Source organism: Gordionus sp. m RMFG-2023, chromosome 2 (assembly GCF_954871325.1).
Source record: "Gordionus sp. m RMFG-2023 chromosome 2, tfGorSpeb1-WG-v2, whole genome shotgun sequence".
In the NCBI taxonomy this organism is placed as follows: Eukaryota; Metazoa; Nematomorpha; class Gordioida; order Chordodea; family Parachordodidae; genus Gordionus; species Gordionus sp. m RMFG-2023.
In genome coordinates this window covers 10,001,768-10,027,922 of record NC_088776.1, presented here as the reverse complement: position 1 = coordinate 10,027,922, position 26,155 = coordinate 10,001,768, and the positions used below count along the sequence as shown (strand labels likewise).

The 26,155-nt window shown below is 26.7% G+C and overlaps 1 protein-coding gene across 1 annotated transcript in view; it reads left to right on the top strand.

The window, feature by feature from the left end:
* The window catches only part of LOC135923304 (ubiquitin-conjugating enzyme E2 H-like), a 40,552-nt gene that overhangs the window by 5,062 nt on the left and 9,335 nt on the right, over positions 1-26,155 (top strand). The window contains exon 3 of the mRNA XM_065457976.1: positions 18,769-18,843. Coding sequence (XP_065314048.1) covers positions 18,769-18,843 — 75 coding nt within the window. The remainder of the gene's footprint in view (positions 1-18,768; positions 18,844-26,155) is intronic.

Sequence of the window (26,155 nt, the reverse complement as noted above, 5' to 3'; positions counted from 1 at the left end):
AAGGCTCGGAATCGGACGGAACATATGAAACAAACTTGGGAATGAAGGAGGGTGGGGTATCTAGAAAATTTATATCGGCGCCATGAGACGAAATCTTTACTAACGAGACAAAACTCTCAACATCTTTTTTGATATTATACATTCGATAATACTATACCATAATACTCATAATAATTGAGATTAACTATGATGATGATGATATTTGCAGCTATCAAAAAATGCTTTAAAAATGGTAGTTATTTATATATAAAATCAATATAATTTTTTTTGTATCTAAACTTCTTTTTTTTTCTCCTCCTAATACCAAAATATAGACTACTACTTAATAAAAATATATGATTATTATCATTATAAAAAAACTTTAAAAAAAAATTATATAATATGAAGAAAGTGAATAGAGATTGAGCGAGATTGGAATAAAATAAAAAGAAGAATGAAAAAGAATAAAATAGAAAAGAAAAGAAATAAAATGAAAAGAAAACGAATAATGTAAATTCTGTTAATAATTAAAAAAAATTTGAAAGAAACCTAAACATAATTTTTAGAATTTTTTTTTTAACTTTCTCTTATAAAATGATAATATTATTAATTTATATATTTTCGATAAAATCATGAAATAAAAGGATGGATAAGCTCGAAAAGTATTATTTTATATATTATTCCAAGGGAACATGAAATTTTTTAAAACCTTAAGTAATGATTTTTTTTAAAAACAATATAAGCCGAAATTACAAGATTTATACGAGGACGCGAAATATGGAATATTTTAACTGGCTGGTTGTAACTATATATTAGAATTTGTAAGGCTGAAGAGGGGGAAGGTGGGTTCGTAATTCGTTAATAAAATGGAGGCGCGGCGGCCCATGGCCCGAAAAATATAAACTTGATTGAGGAATATCAATCAACAAAATTTTAAAACGAAATAAAAAAAAATATAAGAAAAAAAAATCAGATGAGGTGGAAAGTAATTTCATATTCATTTTTCATATTATATTTTCCTTAATATATTATTGAATAATAAAATAGATATACATCATTAAATTATAAAAGTTAAATACTGAAACTGAATATTTCAAATTTGATCGCCATAATATTTAAAAAAATAAATAGAAGAATTAATAAAAGGCCGGGCCACAGGCCGACCTTCGACCTAAAAAATTATCACCAACGGGCTTCACCGGAAATTTGGCATAAAATGGATTTTCGCACCTCCAGCATATACTGCTAAACACAGAGTTATTAAGATATACAGATACATAAAATACGTATATAAAAGATATCTTTATTATTATCTAGCTGTATCGACCGGTATCAAATAAAAATAAATGTAGTTTTATTTTACGGTCGAAGACTTTAGTTTAAAACTAACGGAGGACATGACGAATGCCAGAATCGCATGGGAGAACTGGAATTAAGGGTGCTGAAAGAAATCTAATTATTCGTATGAATGATATTAGATAGGATATAATAATTATTAAAAGTATTTTGAAACTATTTTTTTTTCTATATTTAATTAAAATAACCTGCCCGAGTTTATTATTTTATATTTAAATAAATTTTTACACAAAAGATGAACAATATGGGTAATTATAATTCAAAAATAAAATATTAATTTGAGCTTGAATGATTAATATTGATACTACTCTATTAATAAGTACATGAGAAAGTTTAAATTTTTAAATTTCCAAGGCCATATCTACAAGGCCTATTGAAAAAAAGTAATTGTTGACTCATAATGAAAACGAACCATCAATTCTATACTGATAAATACTTAACGTCTATCCAGAAGAATCCCAATATTTTATTAAGCTTAAGCCTAACTTTAAGAATACAACATGCAATATTTAAAAAAAACACTAAAAATAAATCATATTATATTTGTATAATAAAAAAAACACATTTTACAAAACCATAATTCTGAAAAAAAATTTCGAATATGCTCCTCGTCTTCTATAGCAAAACTCGTAGACTCTTCCAGAAAACCTTAAAACATTACTTAAACCGAGATGATTTAATATCTATTTTATTATATAGGAGTTGGAACCATTTTCAATGGGTGAGAATTTCTCCCTTATGACAATTAAAACAATCTTACTACAAAAAATGTAATTTGCCAATAAACATTAATTTATTTGTAGAATTTTCCAAAAAATTAGGTAGAACGAAAGAAAAAAAATTAAAAAGTTTATTACTAACTAACTCTAATATTCCCCTCAAAATTTGAGTGAACAATCGATTCCCAATTTTGGCTATGTATAGCCAAAATGATTTTATTGTGTATATCTAGAAATATTTTTCGGCCATATATCGGTCTCAATATGTAGAAACATTTGATAAAGTATCTTTTAACAACTGCCAATATGACCGCCATTTTTACTACTTGATATAAAAATTTATTGTATCAAGCCAATCCTTCCACCTAGGCATGCGTAGAAAAGATTTTATCCATACGCAAGTTTTAAACTTCTACATACAAAATATAGATGGACGACTTCGATTGTAATAATTTGAATGCTGTATAGCACGTATACAATAATCAGCAGCAGTGATAAACTTTTGTTTTATGGATATTTTATTTATTTTTTTTTACTGAAAAATATTAGTCCACTCTAAAAAAAGTATCAAATTACGATTACGTCGCCAAAAAAGCGCGAATTTGTATTAGTAATAAAAATGATTTTATGTTTTTATTTAGTACACCTAATATAGCAGAGTTTAAAATGGATCCTCAAAAATTTTTGTGCATGAAAATTGCAAAAGATTTACTTATAAAAGATTCTCTTATTTTTAAAAAAATTTGGCGCAACATAAGAAAAATTAAAATTAAAATGAGATAAATTAATATATAAATATAAATAATTAATCTTTGATACAAGTTTTCCCTGGTATATTTAATAATAGATATTTATATATTTGCCACACTTTCTTTTTCTGATTTCATTTTCTTGCATAATATTTATAAATATTTGGAGTTTGGAATGGAAACAAATTTTAATCCAATCACTTAAATAAAAATCAATACTACCAGAAAAAATTAATTAAAATAATATACTTATTATGGACAGTGGATCTGACTAATCAATAATTTTAAATCATGCAAATAAGAATATTTCCTACGAATAATGTTATCATTCATCAAAAGCTGTATAAGTGATTAAAATAACGTCATTACTGACAACTTTATCTTTTTTTGGTGAAAGGAAATGCTATTCGTTACTTGTTTCAAAAGGTTCGAGTATAGCGTTTTTTTGATTACTTTGGATTTTTTTAATTAAAATATGTATTTTATTTTATTATTTTTTTTTTTTTCAATTTTATAAATAATTTAAGCAGAGTTTTTATTTCAAATCACCAGAGTTCTTCATATTTATTTTATTACATTTTTGTTGTTGAATTTTATACATTCAAAATTGTTTAATTAGTATTGAATCTAGAGGTTATATTAATTTATATTCTCTATTTTATATAAAATATATGTCAATAATACTTATTTATTCAGATAAAGGTAATTTAACGCTTCCCTGGTCCCAATATGAAACATATTTTACGCCAATAAATAAAATTAAGGGCACTAAGTCTACACTTTGTAAGACCTCAAAGTCCAGAGCTCATATCTAAAAACATATGAGGGTAAAAATATGAATTTTATATTATTTGTAAGATATAATATTGGTTTCTTTAAACAACTAGACTCTGATAAAGATAAAAAGAATTGACGAGGATCTGAATGAGTATTCTTATGAAGATAATCTATAAGTTTTTTTGAAAATAATGACCATTCTTAAGGTATTTTAACATATTTTTCTCTAAGATGTTTATTTTTGAAATATAACTATCCCACCCTCTGCGCCATTTGAACGTGTGTTTAGCACAGTGATGTGTTTAACACTATGCCCTCATGTTTATCTAATTAAAATTTTAAAAATCAATCTGTTGTTAAAAAAAATAAAAAATTATTACAAAAAGATCTTATCTTAAAATATATTATTTTTGGTATAATTTTTATTTATTATCTTTGGATGATAGGGAAAAAAAATTTAAAGGAAATTTACAATAATATTTATTATTTTTTAAGTTATGAGTAACGAGTTACTTTTCTATTTGAATAGCTTGTAACGCATTCCTTTTTTCACAAGGTAATTGGCAATGGTAGCGCCTTCCTTTTTTTCCAAACGTAACGAGTAATGCGTTTATTTTTTGAAGTAATATGCACAGATTGAGCGTTTGCGTTTTGCCTTAATTTTTTAATAAAAAAACGTAACGTTGTTTAATCTGAAGTTGCCTTTTTATTAAAATCGTCATTCAAAATTTTAACTAAGTTCTAAAAAAGGATTTGTCTTCGAAAATTATATTATCTTCTGCCTTTTTATTTTTTAATTTCAAAATATTCCATTTTAAAATATAAGGAAGTTATTTTTTTACACTTTATATAATATTACAAAATGAAGTATAAAAGGCGTTAAAAAAAAGCAAAACTGTTTGCGTTTTTTTAAAATGATTGCTAACGCCAAACGGTAATTTTACCAAGTTAAATTATGTCATTCCAAATGCATTATTTGCGTTTGCAACCCTCAATTTGTGCTCATTGTAACGTTTCAGCCACTATTATTATTCGAATTATATATTCCTAAATTTCTGATACGAAAGACAATCATTTTTCCACTCAACTAGTTTAAAACTCGTATATTTTTTAAATTGAATCCTTTTTCAAAATATTGTTTAATTGGGACTTTCCCTAACTATTAATATAATTTTAAACAAAAAAAAATTTATTTCGTTTATCCGAGAAAATTTGTGAATTTCACATTCAATAAATGGTAAGTATTATTATTTTTTTTATCAAAAATCTTTTATGCGAAAGTTACACTTAACCGAATCGGGGAATGAAACTAATCGCATCATTTTTTTTTTCGTTAAACAGTGGAATAAAAATATTAAAAGTAAATAATCTGAAAATAAAATCGAAATTTAATATAATTCAAGAAAATGACATATCATGTGGTAGGACTCGAATATTAATTTTGATATTTTTTTTATATTACATTTATTTTTCGATAAAACGTAAATTTTTTTAATGAGAAATATTATAAATTGTTGGCCTTCGACTTTGGTACGAATAACGGACTACGAAAATTCTCTTAATAATGGGGGAAGGGAAGAGAGGTTTAATGCCAATTGCCACGTAACTAATAACATTATTAAATCGAAAATAAATTTACCGAAAGTGTGGAATTTAAATTAATCCAATCAAAAAATAGCGCGATAGATAATTTAGGTATGCATTCGCTTCTCTTATCTTAAATTTCTCTTGAAAACTGCAAAATAGAGCCAACATGGGACCTATTTAAAAAATTACGAATGATTATTTTGGCCGAATGGAACATTTACTATTCGTATTCATACGAAAGTAGATTTAATCCCATATTTTTTCGAAGGCACTGTTTTAGAAACATGAAAATTATGACAGCATTCATTTTACAATCTAATAATTTTATAACAGCGGCATATGTTATGAAATGACTATACACGGTAGAATGATAGAAGAAGTCTATATTATATATAGTTGGTTTCTAATGGTACATAGGGGATATAAAAAAAATTAAAAAACTACTACTAAACTGGACCATAAAATCGTGACCCAAGCTGCAAAATTTTTGCAGGTCTCCGATAACCAAGAAGCTTAGAGGATTTCGTTGCCAACATCCAGCACGATATTATTCTATGCTCTAAATAAATCAAGCAGTTTGGTTCCACTCCACTAATTATCAACACTATGACTACCTCGGATTAAGAAATGGAATAAATAAAGATTTTTCATTCATCGTTAGGGGAAGTTTATTATTTGGACACGTGAATGATAATTTTTTTAAAAAAAATACCTCCCCCACCCCATCTAGATAATTAATCCCCCCCCTCCAGATATTTATAATAAAAATTCATAAAGTAAAGAAACAAAAAAATAATATAGTAAACAAGGAAAAGAATGAAAAAGAAAAACTAAAAAATTGTTTTATATTTATATTTTTCGAGTGAATGAATATTAATCCTCCATCTTATATTTATCACCATCATTTTTTCAAAAAAAAACGAATCTTTTATGCGCTGCTTATAAAGACCTAATTCCTTTACCTCCTTGTTAAGCATGCAGCACACACTTTTTAATAAATATTTACTTTAATAAAAAAAAATTAACTTCAAATTTTTTTTATCTTTTTTAGTCTCAATAATATTAAAATTTTATCTAGGTTATTACTATAACTAAGCCTACGTATATACTTATATACTTAATAGTAGTAGTATAAAATCATCTTTAATACAATGAAAATGATGCGAAATTTTAATTTGTTGATATTTTTTTTTAAAGTTACATTTCCAAAATTTAAACAAAAACAATATATTTTTTTAAAAAAAGAAAGAAATGAAATGAATAAAGAGAGAAAGAGAATTGATAAAGGAAAGAAAAAAATATTAATTAAGGAAAAAAAGAAATGATTGAAGAAAAGAAATTTTTTAAAAAAGTCATTATATAAAGTAAAGTTTTAAACAAAACAGCTTTTTTTAAAAAAAGGAGGTTTTTTCTGTTAGTGGTGTTAAACAGCTCGATTTAAAAAAAACGCTTGCGCCAATATTCCAAAAATTATAACGCAAGTTTTAAGATTTTGCTCATAGAAGGCAGAAAGGTTTGGACGTCTATTAACTCTCGAGGTTTGCATAATATTTTTTGGCTAAAATATTGGATTACCCATTTAACAACACTAGTTACTGGGACCGTTTGTCCTAAAGTAAAAAAAAACTCGAATATCAGATGTAATGTTTATTATAGCAATAAAAAAAATATATATTTGTATAAAGAAGCAATCACAAAATTAAAAAATAATTTTTTCGATTATTTATTTATTTTTTTACTGTTGTCAAAAGTTACTTTTTAAAAGTAACGAGGTGCCGTTACATACTACATTCCTGATAGAGTAACTCTAATTCGACTAGTTGCATTTTACAAAAAATGTAACTATAAATATAGTTGCAGTTATATTTTAAAATTATCAACTTACATTGCAAGTTAACTTATAAATTATTTATTCAACTCATCTTTTCTGTTATAATTTTTTTTTTATTATACAAAATAATTTTGCGATTTACTAACTTTATCAAAAGCATTTAAATCGATGGTAGCTTACACCATTTTATTTAAATTTAAAAGATGATATACAAATTTAGAAAATTATGTATAAAGATAAATGACATTATTTTAATAACTTGAAATGTAAACTTTTATGGTCTCTTAAAAAAGCTACTAGTTTTTGCTATTGGCTACTTTTTTTCACAACTAGTTTTAGTAATTTTCCTTGCATATAACTATTTTTTTTTTATCGATAACTTTTTAAGTTAATAACATTATTTATTTTATTTGCATTTGGTTCTGATACGCCACCTAGCGGGGAAAGATTTGTACATATAAAAATTAATTAAGAATAACAAAAGAATTATTATTAAAAAAAAATTAAGAATAATAGAATTTAAATTTATATAATTTTAAAAGTGTAAATTGTCGCGATTTCGGCCAATGGTTATCGGTAAGGATTAAATGTAATACTTCAATATTATACGATTCTAGGTATTAATGAATGTTTTACAAAAAAAATAGAAGATAAGAGAGGCGGGCGGGAATAAACGAAAGGTAAAAAAAAATTCACTAAAGAATAAAGGAATGATAGTAATGGATACTCTGCCAGAGAATATGAAACAAAATTTAATATTTTTTTCTTCTTGGATGTCGTGATTAAGCTAAAAATATATTGTTTTCCTATAAAAAAAAAGAGATTATTATTTTACATTTTTATCCCTGGGTGTATTATAAAATTTTATTATTTTAAAGAGAAAACATAAAATCAATTTTTCATTGGCACAAACAAATTAAATATTATAATATTAAAAAAAAATAATAAAGTAATCATAATAATAGTTTTTTTTTGTAAAAACTAGGAATTTTAGTTTTCTATTACTATTAGTGGATCGATTTTTACCAAAATAATATTATGTCAGCCTGCAGATTTTGCTCATAGATGGACGAAAGGTTAGGACCTCTATCTATTTACCAAATCTTAGATAATACCATTTTGGTTAAAATCGTAATCGGGCTCATTTAACAACACTAGCCATTAGAGTATCACTACTAAACCCACCTCATTGAGTAAAAAATAAAAATTTATTTTAAAATAAATTATAATTTTAATTTTTTTTATAAAATACTTGAAATAATAAGAGGGGTTATTTTTATTTATTAAAAAACATATGTTTAAAAATACGATTCGTATAGTAAAAAAAATTTAATTTTAAATTGCTAGTGTAAGTAAAAAAATTTTTTTTAAAAAGGAATTCAAAATTCAATTAGAACTAGAAGGAGGTTATAAAATGAAGAGATACTTCTTATTACTGATTATTAGTCTATAGGATGCGGAAAGCTAGCTATTTCTTTTTCCCCCTCCTTTTAACATAAATTATTAATTTTCTGAAAAGACACTGAACCCGCCCCTGGTCTATATTACCTCATGCTCAACGGGTTGCCCATAAATAGGTCCATGTTTGGTCTGGTCTCAAAATGTCCAACCAAACAATTTTAAATTTCTGAACCCAAGGTTAACAACCCGGGTGGTAACTACTGAGTAATTGCTCTATTTTTATCTGATTTTTTGTGTAAACAGTTACTTTGTTAGAAAGTTAAATCACAAAAGTAACTAGTTACTTTATAAGTAATTTATTTGATATGAACCCATCATTTTTAATGTAATTTCTTTTTTTATTATACATTTTTATAAATTTTGATCAAGGGAATTTAAATAAAAAAAAATACAATTTAATTAAATAAATAATTGTGCTGAACAAAATATACCACATATTTATTTGTATTGAAAAAGAAATATTATAATGTATATTTGCAACCGTAAAAATATACAAAATACAATATAATATTTATTTATTTTTTTATAAAAATTTGAACTTAATAAATTTTTATTTGACTTTAACAATAATATATTTTCAAAACTTATGTCTAAAAGGTGTGCTTGTTTTTTTCCAAAAATAATCTATTTTTTTGTCGTGATTAAAAACTACTAATTTTATATTGACTAAATATAACTAGTTACTAGTTATATATTTTAAAACCTAACTGGTTAGTTATCTTTTCGCAAAAATATATTTAGTTATTAACAACATTACTTCCTTGTCCTTAATTTAAAAAAGAATTCTAGCTCAACTTGAAGTTGATCCGCGCTAGCAGATCTTCTTAGACACGCGCCCGTAGATTCGCCGGATTTTTAGCGCCTGACTATATTTGGAACTCAGTATTTGGAGGCTAGTGTTAAATGAAGGGCTTCTACCCGAATCCGATTTAAAAATAGGATTGGTTACACCTAGCCGAATTTAAATAATCTAGGGGGGGGGGAGGGTTGAGAAAAAAAGCGATACGTAAATGAAACTATATATTTTTTAGAGAGGTGTACTGATATCGTTTTTAACCATCCTATTTTTCAGATGCCAAATTCGCCGATATTACTCAATCTGATATCACCAACTAATTTTTTTTTCATCTTATAACGCCATCTCATAATACCCATCTATTTTATAGTTGGTGAATTATTTGAAATACACTGTACAATCGTCCTCTTTGCAATGAAAGAAAAAACCTGGGCCATATGGGCCGGAGCCTAGACTGATTTGCAAATGGAATTAATTATCTAATTACCCGAACTGAAATCCGCTATCGAATGATATTCGGATCAACTATTTGATAACCGATTTTATGAATGATTAGACCGATCCGATATTAAAAAACCTGTACTTCCCTACATCTTCCCACCTCATTTTTTCCGTCACATGTTTTACATTGTTTCTAAAGCTGCCATCCTTTTTAAACACAAATGTTAACGCATTGCAAAAAAAAAAATCTTCCAAATCGGTAAAATTTGAATTTTAAAAATCGTTATTTTCTTAGCAATAGCAAAAAAAAACAATAAAATTTATTATTATATTAGTTGTTTTTTTTAGCTGAGTGGGGAGTGTGAAAATATATTTTAAAAGAAATCGTAAACCGGCCTTGCTTCTATATTAAAATGTGAAACTAAAAGATAATAAAAATTTTATATTTCTTTTTTTTACATGATGATTTGAACGAATTATAATTTTTTAACGTGGTGGTGGAAATTAATAATTCTCGAGATTTTATTTTTGTAGTTATTTTGGCGTACAATCGAAAAGTTTGATTCGGAAACTGGAAATTGATTGAAAACAAATTAGAAATTTTTTTAAAAAGGAGAAAAACGAATTAATAAAATTTTTAACCATAATATACCTTAGGGGTGGATACGAATACCTAATTAACTTGATTTTTATAAGTCCTTGCCGCCCCTAACTTGGTCCAACACTGTAGGGGGTAAGAATCTCAATTGTATCAATAGAATGTGGAGTACCATCTTAGTCCAAACATAGTCATTATCTATTTATAATTGAATGATAAAATATATTTCGGCATTGGCTGAGGGGGGGGGGTGGTGGTAGAGGGGGTCTAGAGGGTTTACTGCCTTTCAAACTCAAATGAGATTAAATTTTAGTTTTAATGTAATACTTAAAAAATAATATATATTTTTTTTTAAGTATAAAGATAACATGATATTTTTGTGTCAAGTTTCAATAATTAAATTATCATTTTTATATAATGTATTTTATAAATATATTAAAAAATATATCTTAATCACTTAATGCCAAGAAAGACATTAACATTTCTGTTTTAAATAGTTAAATTTTGTTAACGATGAACATGTCACTGTGTAAATTGTAGTTTTTTCAAAAGGTGATCTCATTTAGATTCCATCTCGAGTAGATATGCACAAATAAATTCATTACGATATTTATCTTTCGATTTTCTTAAAAAAATAATACTACGCTCTTAACCGTGGGAAACTGAAGAATTCATCTGTTTTTCAAACTAAAATGTAGGCATAGCTACACCATTGATTCAACATCCCTTGTATAAAATTCTGTTATGGACACTCACTACTCAATTTTAGGTGGAACGGGAATATAAGAAGAACTAAGGCCGAAGTTTTGAAAATGGTGAAAATTTATGTAATTTTCCTTCATTAAAAATGGCCGGGCTTGGCAATTTGTACAAAATATATTTTACGGGCCTGGACGAAAACCCGAAATTTTTTCACAGGCCGGTTTGACCTCTAATAAGAACCAATTAATAAATCGATCCACGACGTCAAAATCAAAAAAAAGATGACCAGATCGATATAAATAGATTATAACACTTGTCACAATCAACCGACGATTGAGATTTATTAATATATTTTTTTAAATATAGGCGAGGAGGGTTTCTCCCTAATGGATTTGCCACCCAACTGCTATTAAAGTATGGATAAGTGTGTAATATTATAACAAAATATCTAATTACATTTTTTTTTCGTATTTTACATAAATATTATAATTTTTATTGATTTCGATTTGATTGTATTAATGCCATGTATTTGCAAATTAAATTTTTTGGGTAATGACAATTTTTTTTATATTTATGTATGCTTTAATTTATTTTTTAATTATAATCATTTTTGGCAGCGGATTTAATGTTATCGTTTTGAATCAAAGAAATTAAAATGATTTATATTATAATATATATAAAAAAATCCAAGTTTATTTTGAGTTTGATGTAAGTGAGTTAGTTCTTCTTTTATATGTTTTCGCTTCTTTTGATAATTTGTTCGCCTTCCCCCTATCTTAATGATAAGGAGAATAGTGGGACAAATGAATGATGCCCTCAGCAGGTGCAAACAAGAATTGATTCATAATTTTATTTTTATTTATGAAAAATCATGGTAAGTTTTTTTTAAAAAAAAAATAATATTCCTTTCGTAAATAACGATTTCAATATCACCAGATATTTTTTTTGTGTAAATGTTGTTTATTTGACATAAAAAGAATATTATATGTAATATCGGAGTGAAATTTTTTTTTTTCAAAAATATTAACCTTATTTTATATAATATATTTTTATTAATGATTATATACCTTTAGCTTTACTTCTCGCGTTCGCGCATGTTGACAGCATTTTAATTTATATATATATATATAATGTACTATATATATTGTATGTATTTTATAAAGAGGTGATATACCTTTATCTGCCAAAAATAAGGAAATAATAAAAACATACAGATTAGGCCCATCCCGTAAAAATAAAAATATGAAATAAGGGTAGAACGGAAATAAGTTAGGTTAGTAGGGGATTTAGTTTAGGAAAATAATAGAATTGATGCGTAATCTTTTCCTCTAACGGATCGATACGCTGCGATAAAAGTGTCTGCTCAAATTTTTAATCTTATAAAGGTCATTTGTCATAGTGAGCTAATGATTTCTCATATGTGGCTAATTAATATGGTTTAATAGGCAGTCATTTCAGCTTATTTTTTTAATATAACTATTTCAACTAGCTCTTGTATTATATAACACAGGTATGTAATATTCGAGATAGCTTATTCGTTAAATAAAAATTGTTTGCACAAGTTGTCGATATCTTTTAGTGTTTAAAAAAATAATAATATTTACCTTATCCATTTAAGCGATATAAAATTCTCGATAATTTTTTAAAACTATTTAAAAACTAGATGGCGTTAAACGGTTGATTTTAAAAACATTGAAAATCAGGGTAGTTTCCATTTCTAACGAAAGAAAATAACTCGACCTTTAAATGAGGGGAAAAAAGTAAATTAAAGAAAGAAACAAGGAAAGAAAGAAAGAAACAAATAAATAATTTTGGAAAAATTAAAAGATAAAAAAAAGGAAGAAAGCTCGAAATAATATTTATCTTTTTTTTATTATTATTGAGTTTTAGTCATTTTCGATTATATATTTTTTTTAATTAGTGTATTATATTATACTACTGTTAATTTTATTTTATATGCACTAGTTCCTAGGTTACTATTTACTAAGAAAGACATTTATTTTTGTTTAAAAAAAACTTTTTATTTAATAAACTTATTTTCAAAATATATAATTATTAAATGATTACATTTATATAATTTAAACGAAGATTAAGTATTAAATAAGTGACTATCTAATTTTAGGGGGGTAGAGTAAGTTTTTTTTGCTTATATTTGACTAGATGCGTATTTTTTTTTACCAGTATACCAATATTATGATAAAAACAATGTTTCTTGGAGAAATTATCCCAGAGCTCTCTAGATCTCACCCCCCCCCCCTTCCTCCCCCTCACCAGAGCTCTCTACCCCTCCCCTCAATCCAATTACTATGTAGCCCCCTGGTAACTAAATTATGAAATGGGAACTGACTTTATGTTGACTAACAAGGCACCCCACCCCCTTGGGGTTAATCTCCTGAACCCTTGTTTTAACAGTTAAAAATGCTCTTCAAAATCAAAGATCTTTAATCTGATTTATTTTTGAGAATGCTCAAACAGGATTTTTTAAAATATCTTTTATAAGTAAATCTTTATGATAAAATATTTTTTGATCTTTAACTTAAATTTTTCAAAGTTGAAGATATCTCAAACTATGCTAATTTTAATAACCCACACCCCCTCCCACGTGTTAGAGGTCCCTGAGTTGCCCGAATCAAACAATTTTTACTTCATGTTCTTTTTCACAATATTTTCTTCGGTAACGGCTCTATTTTAGTGTGGACATCACACTTACTCTATGATAGTATAGATTAGTGATCTGCATCGGGCCTAATTTTTCAAGACCGGCCCGAACCCGAATTTTTTTTGAAAAGTTTTGCCGGCCCGGCCCGAACCCGGAAATTTATAATTATTTAAAATAAAAGACATATGTTATAGAGCGTTTAGTTTCAATAAATTAAATCAAAATTTTTTATTTTACATAAAAAATTCAATATAAAATTGATAAATTTAGATATATTTAATAAAATTTTCAAGGTCCGACCCGACCCGGCCCGAAATTTTTTTAAAAATATTAGGCCTGGCCCGAACCCTATTTAAATAGAATTAGGTCCGAAACCCGTTCGGGCCGGGCCTAACTTTGCAGATCTCTAGTATAGATCATATTAAAATTTGAACTTGCAAATATTATTTTAAAGTAGTAAAAAGTATCATTTCAAACTTTTAAGTATTAAACTTGAACAAAAAATACATAACTCGTAATTTAAAAAAAAATTTTTTTTCATTTAAACTAACCTTGCAAGCTTTAAACTGATATTAACAAGTTTTATATGATACCTTCACATTGTAAAATGTTGTTATATTTATTATATGTCCTATATATATTATATAATGTAGTGAATTACAAATTAAACATTCATATAAAATTATTGATTATTGAAAATTATTTTTAAAAGATTATTATTTGATTTTCTTTAAAAATTGTTAACTGATTTTTATAAGTTGATGCTTGTGAGCGTTGACATTTTATGTCAATAAATACTTTGCAATCTAATGTTATTTGCCCTTTGATTATATGAATTCGAAATAAGTAAATTAAATATTTGACGTCATAGGATTAGGAAATTGAGAAGAGAAGGCAAGGAAATATAAGAACGCCTAACAATAAAGGCATAATTATAAATTAAATTGCTAATCTCGTCTATAATGTTTCACACACCAGAAATTTACGTTGCTGATAAAACTTATTAAAAATTGTTGGGACCCAACTAAATTTCATTCAACCAAATACATATAACCTTACCTCCATAGAGTGGTAACCTTTTTAACCTTAATCAGAATCTCGCTTTAGAGGTTGATTACGGCAATTTTTTTTAAAAAAATTTTTTTTACCAATGAAAGCAGTTTAATTTATTATTTAAACTGCTTGAACTAACAATGGTCTCCTTGGGAATTGAACTTATGGCTCGCCGCGCGCTTCTGAGAAATTTGCAAAAACTAAGGATTCTTAATCGGCCTCCTCTATCATTAGCCGTTAAACATTACCATATTTTTCTTTATTCAATATATAATAACAATGCAAAACAATTATATATTTTTAAAACATTATGAAGTTTTGGCATCAGGAAAGTTAGGTCAAAATATTTGCTAAAGCTTGGCCTCGAACCTAATGTCTGCTTTTCAGTTGATATGGCTTTAAGGAAATATTATCCCTATTTTATATATACATTTATAGTATATCTTTTTTTTTTAAAAAAAGCGAACTAAATAATTAAAAGTATGCTAAAAAAATTATAGATTAAATCTGATACTCGATGGAAAGGCTTTTGGAACAAAAAAAAAGATATACAACTAATTTACTAATTAAATAAATGATTTATAGATATTTATATATTTTTAGATTGATTAATATATAACTGAATAAATAAGCCTAAAATAATAAGCTAATTAAAATTTGATAGTACTAATATCTAGAATATTTTAAATGATTTATGTTATCGTTAGGTTATAAGATAATGTGACATACTATTTACAAAAAAGTAGATACTTCTATTAATTCGCAACAAATAAAAATTATCCACATTTCCTCTTTTTCTTATTAAAAATCTCTAACGAACAAAATCCGATTTAATATTGATCAGTAATTGGCCTATATCAATATAATATCGGATCGCCCTGCATTAACAGTTAGAACGAATTCGCGGTGAGGTATAACCGCAAATTCTTGTTAACGGTTAATGCAGGGTATCCCATCATCCACAGTTTTCTCTAATTCACGGCGGAGAATACAAAAATACAGCGTATTTTGTATAATTCGCCTATAATTCACGCTATCTATGAATGAGGGGTCAACCTCCAAAAAGTGATATCGATACACCTCTAGTTGTTAAAACTCCCTTAAAATTTTAAAATGAGTTCGGGGTTCAAAGCAAAAAAAATGTATTTGGGTTAGGTTTGGAAATGTTATCTTAACTCGGAACCTAGAGATTTTTTGATTTGGCTTAAATAGTAAATAGAAATACATTTAGTCACCAGGTTCTAAGCTAGAAACCTAGCCGCCATTTTTGACAGTGTGTATAAATTTATTTTTATTTTGTATTTATGCACACTAATTATATTGGGTAATGTAGCAGTTCGATATTTTTATTAGTAATAAAATTATAATATTTTACAAAAATACAAAGCACAAAAATAAAATTACATTTTAAAATTTTTAACATTGTCCGCAAGTTGTTTTGGTATCTTAGATCTTTGCGGAGAAATAAATTAACTTTAAATCCAAAATAGCTCATCAATAATCTATAAATAAATCAATTAAATACCCCTTACAGGATGATAAATTTAACAAATTTTATAACCCCTCAAATTTCGCTCAATATTTATATTTCACATAGGCGTATCCAGGATTTTCTTATGGGGGAATGGTACTATTAAGTGTTTTGACTAAAATCCTAATCGGGCCGTTTTTAAAATTCTACCCAAATCGAACTTTTTAAAGTATACATGGGGAGGGAAGTGGTATATAGATTTTTTTTTTAAAATTAGCTTAGAATGATATTTACAACAGGCAAATTTCTAATGAAGGTTGGGGGATATCCAGTTTCTCACCCCTTAGCTATGCGCCTGATATTTCGAAGCATCAACGAAATATGATTATAAATATAAAAAGCACTGAACCAGTTTCGAACCCGGTTTCAAAAAATTAAGTCGTTTTTGTTTCGGATTTGAATTTTTTAAACGTTCGGACTTATCTACGTGTTCAGGTTGTGTTTACAACCCTCATCCTTTATTATTCACAGTTTAGCGAAATCGCGGCTAAATATTCAAAATATGCTGTATTTTTGTATACTTTGCCCGAATTATCGCCAACTGTCAACATCTTTTGAACTAAAACACCCTGTTTTGGTTTGGTTTAAGTATATGGTGGCATTGTTTTTTCGCATTTTTTTCTCACCGACTGTTTAGTAGTAATAGGTTTAACCAGGTTACACTCTGAAGTTGGCAGTTCATAATTTATAAAATCATGCGATTCACACCAGTTTTCAAACATTTTTTTAGGGGTCGTATTAAGAGTCAGGCCACTAGATTTTTAATTCGATTTCCTTGAAAAGAACGTTCAGAAACTTGCCAAATTTTTTTAATATAATAAAAAAAATAAGAACCTTAAAATTAATTATATTATACAAATATCGATATTAAAAATACCTCGCTGCCAAAAATAATATTAATATTCTTAATATAAATTAGCCTTATCCATTTAGAAAATGAAAATATAAATTTTTTTTTTTTAAATAAAAATAAGCGTCGAAATTTTATTTTGGCAAATAAAATATACTACAACCCCAAATATGATTATAATTAGAAAAATCCGAAAAACCATTATTACACAATAAGTATAATTATAATAATACGATATTTTATCTGGCAAAAGAAACTAAGAAATATGCTTACAATTTGTATTATAGCAATTTTTTTTAAATCGAAACGGGAAAAACTGATATGGGAAAATTCAATTATGGAATTATTTATTATTTTGATAATTAAATAAATAAATATTCATTATTCTCCCCCCCCCCCTCCACAAACCCCCTATTTTTTTTTACCCCTGATATTAGTTAATCAATGATCTATATTATAGTGTTTCGTCGTATTAATTTATAAAAACAAAAATTGTTATGGGCGAAGTCGACTAATAAATTAGTCATTTAGGTGGTTGCTATTTTTATTAATTCAAATTTGTTAGGATTAAATGAATGTGGAATAAGAAAATAATATAAAATAGAAAGAAGGGAGAATGATATTGAAGCCTAACAAATAAGTATTTCGCCACTTTTATTCAAAGATTCAGAGATTTGTAGTATAGTATAAAAATTTAAAAAAAAAAAATATTCAAGACAAAAGTAGGAGGAAAAGAAAAGTTAATTTATTAAACAAAATAAAAAAAAAATTTTTTTTAATCGATAAACGTAAAACTTGCAAAATTATTTTAAAGGTAGGAAACCATTTAATTGTCAAGGTTATTAAATAATAAATTAGCATAATCCTAATCCCTTAACGAAATGAGAATTTGTCTAATCCCTTAAAATGTATAATAACTAGTGATTCAAACAGTAACGAATATAGGTTTAGATGCAAATAACAGTTCGGGGTTTCGTAAAAGTTCGATTTTTCATAGAAAACCTTAACGAATATAGGTTCAGAAGCAAATAACGGTTCCGGACTTAGTAAATCCGGCTCGAACCGTTTCTTATACAAACCCGTAATAAATATTGATTCTCAGATGCAAATTGCGAATCCGAGTTTTGTAAAGACCGGGTTTTAACCGTTTCTTGAAATTAATTAGATATGTATGCTTAGAGATAAACCTTTTTTTATAACATAAGTCCATATATAAGTAATTAACGGCTATATTATTATTTTCGCATATACTAATATATAATAACTGAATTTATAATTTATAACAAATAAACAGTATTTCTTTTTTTAACTGATAATAAATGAATATTATTTTCAAAAAAATTAAAACTAACTTAGGCTGTGACCTAAATATCAAAAATATTTATTATAAACTTTCGTAACTTTAACTAAAAAAATGAAAGAAATAAGCTATTTTAATGTAAAAATTAAATTGTGTCCTAAATCGAGTCTTTTAACGAAATTTATAAGAGGCCATCTTAAATGGCTTTTTTCCCGCAAAGGAGTTTTAAAATATTTTTTTTTTATATCAGAATGATATTTAAAAATATAACTTTCCCCCAGCATTAACAAACGTCAAAAATTATGAACTAGGGCGTCGAATACAAATTACACATTTCATTTTAATTTATAATTTCTATTTTATATATTCATATTTTTAGCTCCATATGAAGGTGGAATTTGGAAAGTCAGGGTGGACTTACCCGATAAATACCCATTCAAATCTCCTTCCATAGGTAAAAATTATATATATTTTTTGTCTCTTTGTTCCGGTCAATGTTACTTAAAATATCACCTGGGTTTTCTCAATGACATAATAATACTGATTAGTTCTAAAATGCACGTTGTAGCGCCCAGCTGGTGACGCCATTTTGGTTTCCTATATAAAAAAAATATAAACAAGTGAAAATTTTGATTTTTTTTTATGAAAGTTTTATGTAAATTATTTATAAAAGGAAAATCAAAATGGCGTCACCAGCTGATTTGCTTTGATACGAACTCAAAGGAATAAATGGTCAGTCCAGGCTATTATATGTCAGGTGTTTATCCCATCTCAGGTTACGTTTTCGTAAGCATTGAATTGCGTTAATCAATGATATATCTATTTGCGAAAAAAAAGCAAATTAAAATATTTTTGTGAAAATACAAATTTTATTTTTCGCTTTAATTCCCACAATTTTAATGTTTGGTTCCCAAACTCAAAATCCAAAACCTATTATATACATAATTTATACTTTTCCTATTCAAGTTATTTCATATCATTTAATGGGATATATTATATGAATTCGGGAGCTTTCAATTTTAAATCATTTAGTGAGAGCGATTCTAAAGATTTAAATGAATCTAACTTAGACCACGGATTTTATTTTTTATGAACATCTCAATCAGTTTTAATATAATAATAATTACATAGATTTTTCAAAATAAAAACACGGGTTACTTCATACATCTTACTTTTTAACTCAATTTTCGACTTTGAAATAGAACCCTATAACATTTAAAGAGCTGGGTAGATCCTTTCCCCCCTTCAAAACGTATAATTTTACGAATTCTGATAAAAATTACCGAAAAAATATCGTAATCGCGACCACTAGCGGATTCACTGGAGGAATTATAAATCTATCATTTACATATATGAAATATTACTTTGCATATTAAATATATTTCAATTAATTGTAAAATATTGTATAATTTTTTTTAATATTATTAAATATAATATTTTATAAATATAATTGATCATTTCAAAACTGAAGGATTCATTAACCTTTTTTCCTATATTCATCCTTTCATTATATTGATATATATTATATAATAAATATTATTTAATATTTATCTCTTTTAAAATATCTCTAATTTCTTTTATATATATACATTTATATAAGTAACCACTATAATCTTTTTTTTCTTTCAAATTAATTTTTTTTAATTTATATGTAAATATATATACAATTAAAATTTTATTTTGTGAGGATAACCACGGATTTTTTTTTACTAGATTTAAAAAAAATATTTTTTTTTGCCTCTTTGCCCATACTTAAATTTTGCCGGTTCATAAATTTTCGATAAAGTACATCATGTAAAAAGAAGAAGAAAAAAAAACTTAATGAATAGAATACATTTGCAATTGAAATACCTTACTACAGGTAATTATACATTATTCGTAATTTATTGCAGGAAAGTCGGGAAAATATGAGGAAGAAAGGCGAGAAAACAAATTCCACTTCACAGCTTCGGAAATGCTAAACTCTGATTTAATTAAACAAATTACAATAATTTTCATAGCAAACCTGGGTTTGCTTGTGGAAGTTTTATAAATGTAAATCAACTCAAGGAGTCTTCAACTGCGAGATTTTTTAATAGGATGAAATATATTTAAAACTAAATAAGTATCCGAAGTAAGGTTGAGAGAAATATGGGTTAGGATTAATTAAAGTTTTAAAAAATATGGGTTAAGGGTTAAAACGATAAAATATTTAATAAAATTTATTATTAATAATTTCTCAACCTTGACAGCTCGTCATGTGATTGTAAATAGACGAATAAGTTCTTTATAAATCAGTTATTTTAGTGACAATTTCCTTGAGTTGGGACCATAACCAAGTTTCAAAATATAAATAAAATAACAACTCTTTCCTTCCTACAAAATTTACTCGCAAATGGCTAAACACCTGATTTATGTAATTATTACATTGGTTACCATTTTATAGTGTTGTTAAACGGGCCAATTTTTAAAAACGGCTAACTCAATATTTTAACCAGAAAAATATTGCCTAAACCTCGAGATTTCTATAGTATATGTTTAGACCTTTGTTCCTACGAACAAAATCTTCAGGCTTGCATAATATTTTTCCGGATAAAATAGCCGAATCGGCTCGAAACGAGCCGTTTAACAACACTACCATTTAAATTAAATAAAAGCGAATAATTAAAAACCCTTCACTATTTTTACGAAATTCCAATATATATTTTGATCAATAATATATTTTTATTTTTACTAAGTATAAATTTACATTACCTTTAATCAGTAATAATAAATAATAGAATATACAAAAAATTAAATAATGATGATAAAAAATATGTACATTAACAAATCAAATAAAATAAAATTGTACAACAAAAAATATTTAAGGGTAAACCTATTAAAATACCGAAAACAGATATTATTTACTGTAAATTTTATACTGAACTTTAAAGTACTGGCAATTTTGTTATTATAACCGAAAAAAATATTATAGTATTTTCGAATAAAATATTGGAGAATAGAACCCCGAGGGAATCTGTTCACGCCCCCCCCCTCCCCCCCCCTAACTGTGGTATTGATAGTGCCAGATATCTAATTTTTTTTTCTGGATGTTAGATTCCAACAATATATTTTAAGATAAACGGATTATTTCGTTATTTCAAATTATTATTAACCTAAAAAAAAAATTTCAACGGGAAAAATAATTTTTTTTTTCCTGCAATCAATGGGCCAAATAAAGTATTATAATATATAATCGATTATTTTTTATAAATTAGGTTTTTTTTTTCATTTAAGACTTGCTTTCAAATAAAGTTAACGATTTAAATTAATCTAATTGAATATGGAATTAAGTGCTTCTGAGACTGTAGCGCGTTTTTTTCTTTGTTTAAAAAATTGATTTGGTTTATTAGAAATATAAATGTAAAACAATCCAACTCTGATTCTTATAATTTCTTAATTGCAACGAAACTATAACATGTTTCTTTTATTTATACGTTTTGTTTGACTGACTCAAATATTGATTTAAATTGATATTTTTAGATAACTGGTAAAGTCAGAGTAGCGTGGCAGCTATTACAGCAAAGGTAACTAGCAGGCGCCAGGGGTATATAGAGCATGTCAGAAATGTTTTATAGAGGCCCGTAGTGTTCATAACTTTTACTATAGCCACAGATTCTGGATTTTGTGGCATAATAAAGCCCCCCCCCTCACCCTCATCACTTTAATTGCTATAACTCATCTAATTATGGCATCAAACCAGTTAAAGGGTTATCAATCTATTTTTCCGATATCTGAGTTAATGAATGCCGCTTACCCTAGGACCCACAATACCATTGAATGAAATTGTAATTTATATTTTTTTAAAAAATAAATTATGAAAATATATAAATGCCCTGTGGAGGTTATTATTTTTTTTTTAAAAAAAAAATTGATTTGGAGTAGTTTAAAAAATAAATTTTAAGTTCCAGATATTTACATAAAAAAATATTTAGTTATATAAAATAAAAAATTGAAACTATCAACTGAAATATATGTATATTATAATTATTTATTGATTTATTATATATATAAGTTTTTAAAAAAAAATTTACATAATCAATTACCTCCTTATTGCCTAATTGTTAAAAAAAAATGTTATTCATTAACCCCGTTTAAAGTCCAAGGTCGCCCTGCTATATCTGCTCTCTTTATCGCGATTTTATATCGAAAGTTTTTTGTTTTTTTTTTAAAAAAAAAATTTAAAATTTCTCTTTACTTTTTGTTTCTTATTTTTTTTGTAACTTTTTCGTACATTCTTTCTTTTTTCTCCCCTTTCCTTTATAATCCGAGATTTAGCAAAAAAGAGCGAGAGAAAGATGCAATGATAACATGATATGATACTAATATTTTTTTTCCCCGGGACCCATTCGCCCTGTAACAAGATTTTTTCACCAAAGCCCGGCTCGAATTTTAAAAAAAATCTAAAAAATATTTATTTTTTCCCCTCAATTTCAAAGTTTAGGTCTCTTTTATAAAGCGCTGGATTATTTTTAAATAGCACGCAAATAATAGGTAAATTTATAATTATTGCCGATGAAATGAGTCATATGGTTATAGATAAAATTATTTAAATATATATTTTACTTCTTAGTAGTTGATTAACCCCCCTGCATTCATAGTTAGCACCAATTCGCGGCGAATTTTTTGTGTATTGCGAATTCGCGCTAACCATGAATGCAGGGTATATAGGTTTTTAAATATTTTTTAAAATACAATTCAATTTATTGCAAAAGAAAGTTACTAGTAAATATTTCGTCATTTTTTTTCCTAATTTATTTTCTTATTTTTTTTAAAATTCATTTTATAAATTCTGATAATTCCAAACATCAGGCTAAAGAAAAAAGTAAGAAAATATGAAAGTTAATATTTTTCGGACAATGGGATGAGACGGGACCTATATTATATCGACGATGTCACGTGTCCCTTGGGTCGGGCTGACGGACATGTCCTACATAATTAATTTAACTTTTAATGTCTGCATGAACGAGGGTGGGGTATCAGTCGTTTACCCTAATTCTTACTTAAGGGTAGGGGTGGTTTAAGTAGAATTCTAATATGGTAGGGATTAGAATATATTTGGAGGAGGGAGGGGGTGTGTAGAGAAGTAAATATCCGCGTGTTGCTTCCCATGCAATTTTTAACTGTTTCTATTTTTTTTAAAAAATTTTTAATTGGGGGAAAATAACAAAACATGAACTCACCATATTGCTTAAAATCCTCTGGAAATTTTTTTTATGGGAGACAAAAGAATGTAATTTTTGATTATTCCCTTTTCTCCTTCGGTATATTTATACAATTACAAACATTTGAAATTGTGTTTGACAGTTAGAAATTTGTAATATAATAAAATAAAGGATTATGAGAGTCTTTTCCTTATCGACTTTTAAGTCTAAGATTTTTTTTAACTAGAATATATTTATAATCGCTATCGGAAAATTTATAGATTTTAGACCCGTCATAATTTCTGTTTGTCAAATTAACTATTATTTAGAAGTCCTCCCGGCCCGAACTGACCCGTGAATTGATTTGGAAAGGTGTTTCCGCCCTCCCACGTAAAATTATTTTATAAAGCTGTCTGGGCTCGGCCCGCATTAAATTATATATGAAGGAAAGCCACAAAAAATTTGTCTACCCGCATATAAAAAATATTTTGTGCAAATTGTCCAAACACAAAATCTTTTTTTATTCGGGGTCGCGCCAATCTATACTACTCTCTGAGATGACAAAAATTTAGTATTTTTAAAATATTTTATATATTGCGCGCCAAAGGTATCTTACTTATAAAAAAAATTAACTAGCAAAAAAAATAATTTTTTTTTTAGAGTTGTTGAAGGTTATTGTAAATTTATAATTTTTATTTTCATGATCAGGCTAAATTTATTATTGTTTATTTTGGCTAAGTTTTAAAATTTTTTAAAATAAGACTAAAAAGAAATAAAGAAAATTTTAACCCCCGGTCCGGGTCCGACCCGAAATTTCAACCTGATGATGGAATGAATTATTGGATTCAAAGAAATTCTTTCGGGACTCTTGACAATGCTATATTAATTTTCATCCTATAGCCCCCCCCCCCTTCCCCCCCTTCGAGTTTACAATACACATTTGCTGCGTTTATAAATATAGTACGCGATAGTTAGACGCGTCACGTACATTACCTGGAATTCCTTTCGCGTATTAACTCTTGTTATCACGATATTGAATGTTTTCAGGAAATTATTGCCCCAACACATTTATAAATTTCTTAAAGTAGCGAAGTCGAAAAATATAAATCCATATAAGTATAATAACGAATCTTCATAATAAAATCACTTTAGGATTAAAAAAAAATGACAGGTCTCCATATTTAGATGGCTAAACGATGTTCCAATTAGCTTTATTTTTTTATCTTTCTTTCTCATGTATACTAGGGTTTCACCTAGAGATTTGGATGATAGCGGGGTCTAACACTTCTATTGTTAATTACCGATTGAGATTCTGCAGTCAGATCTAAACTTTTATAGCTTTTCATTTTCACCCTCACAATGATGATAATATTGAAGTAATTTTTAAAAGCTTTTTTTCAAAACATTGCGTGATAATCTTTTCCACCAAGCAAGTTCAATGTTTTTTTTCCAGGTTTGGCTGGCTTAATGAAAATCGATATTCAATTATTTTATATACCTTTGCTATTTGTAAATTTTTTTTTAGACGAAGAGGATTTTTAAAACGAAAAAAAAAGTGTAATTAAAGACGAATTGGCCAAGGTTATTAATATTTATAACAAATTATATCGTAGCCCTGATGCACTCTTAAATAATGTATCAAGATACAGATATACATTTTTAATTTGATTCGATAAATTAAACTTTTTTGAAAATGGGATATCGGGACTAAGAATAATTAGAGCAGATCTGCTATTGTGATAATAACATCAAATGTCTCACACTTACAAACTAAACTGGACCAAGAAATTTTACCCAAATCCATATCCAAACCCCGGATTGAGCGTGAATATTAAAATCTACGACCCACTTTGAATAAATAATATTTAAGGTGGAAAAATTTTAAGCCTAAAAAATAAAATAAAAAATAGAAGATCCTTGAAAAATTAAAATATTTTAAATTAAAAATTTTATAAATTAACTTATTTGCGAAAAAAATAAAAAAAAATGACAAAACTAACATTAACACGACACACAAAACAATCGACATTTAAATTTTAAAAATTAAATAAATTTCGATGACTTTAACCTATATAAAACGGGGGAAAAGAGAACACGCATTTATTTGATTACTTACATTTAATACACAATTCACGCGATTATATTTTATAAGCCAAATAATAAGATTAGGTGTTTTTATTTTATTGCCCAACTCAAATCACGAAGAAATATAAATTGAAACCTTGTTATAGGTGACTTCCCAGTAGAGAATCAACAGACACCTGCGAGGCGCGCTAGCCATTTTTTGAAAAATTGGAGAGCCTCTGGGTTCAAAAGGGTCCTCTCTCATAAACAGAAAATGCTAGTAACAATGATTTGATCAAAAAATATTTTTTTTAAATGAAAAAATGGATTATTAAGGGCGTTTTGTGGAAACATGTTAAATACTTAATAATAATTTCAAATATTTATGAAATAATTATATTCCTTTATATGTATCAATATTAAAGAATGATGTGAATGTCCCATAGGATAATATTGTAATTAAAGAATCTTTATTATCAATGAAATCTTAAAAACAGGAATTCGGAATTAATAACAATAAGATATTTTGCAAACTTTGGA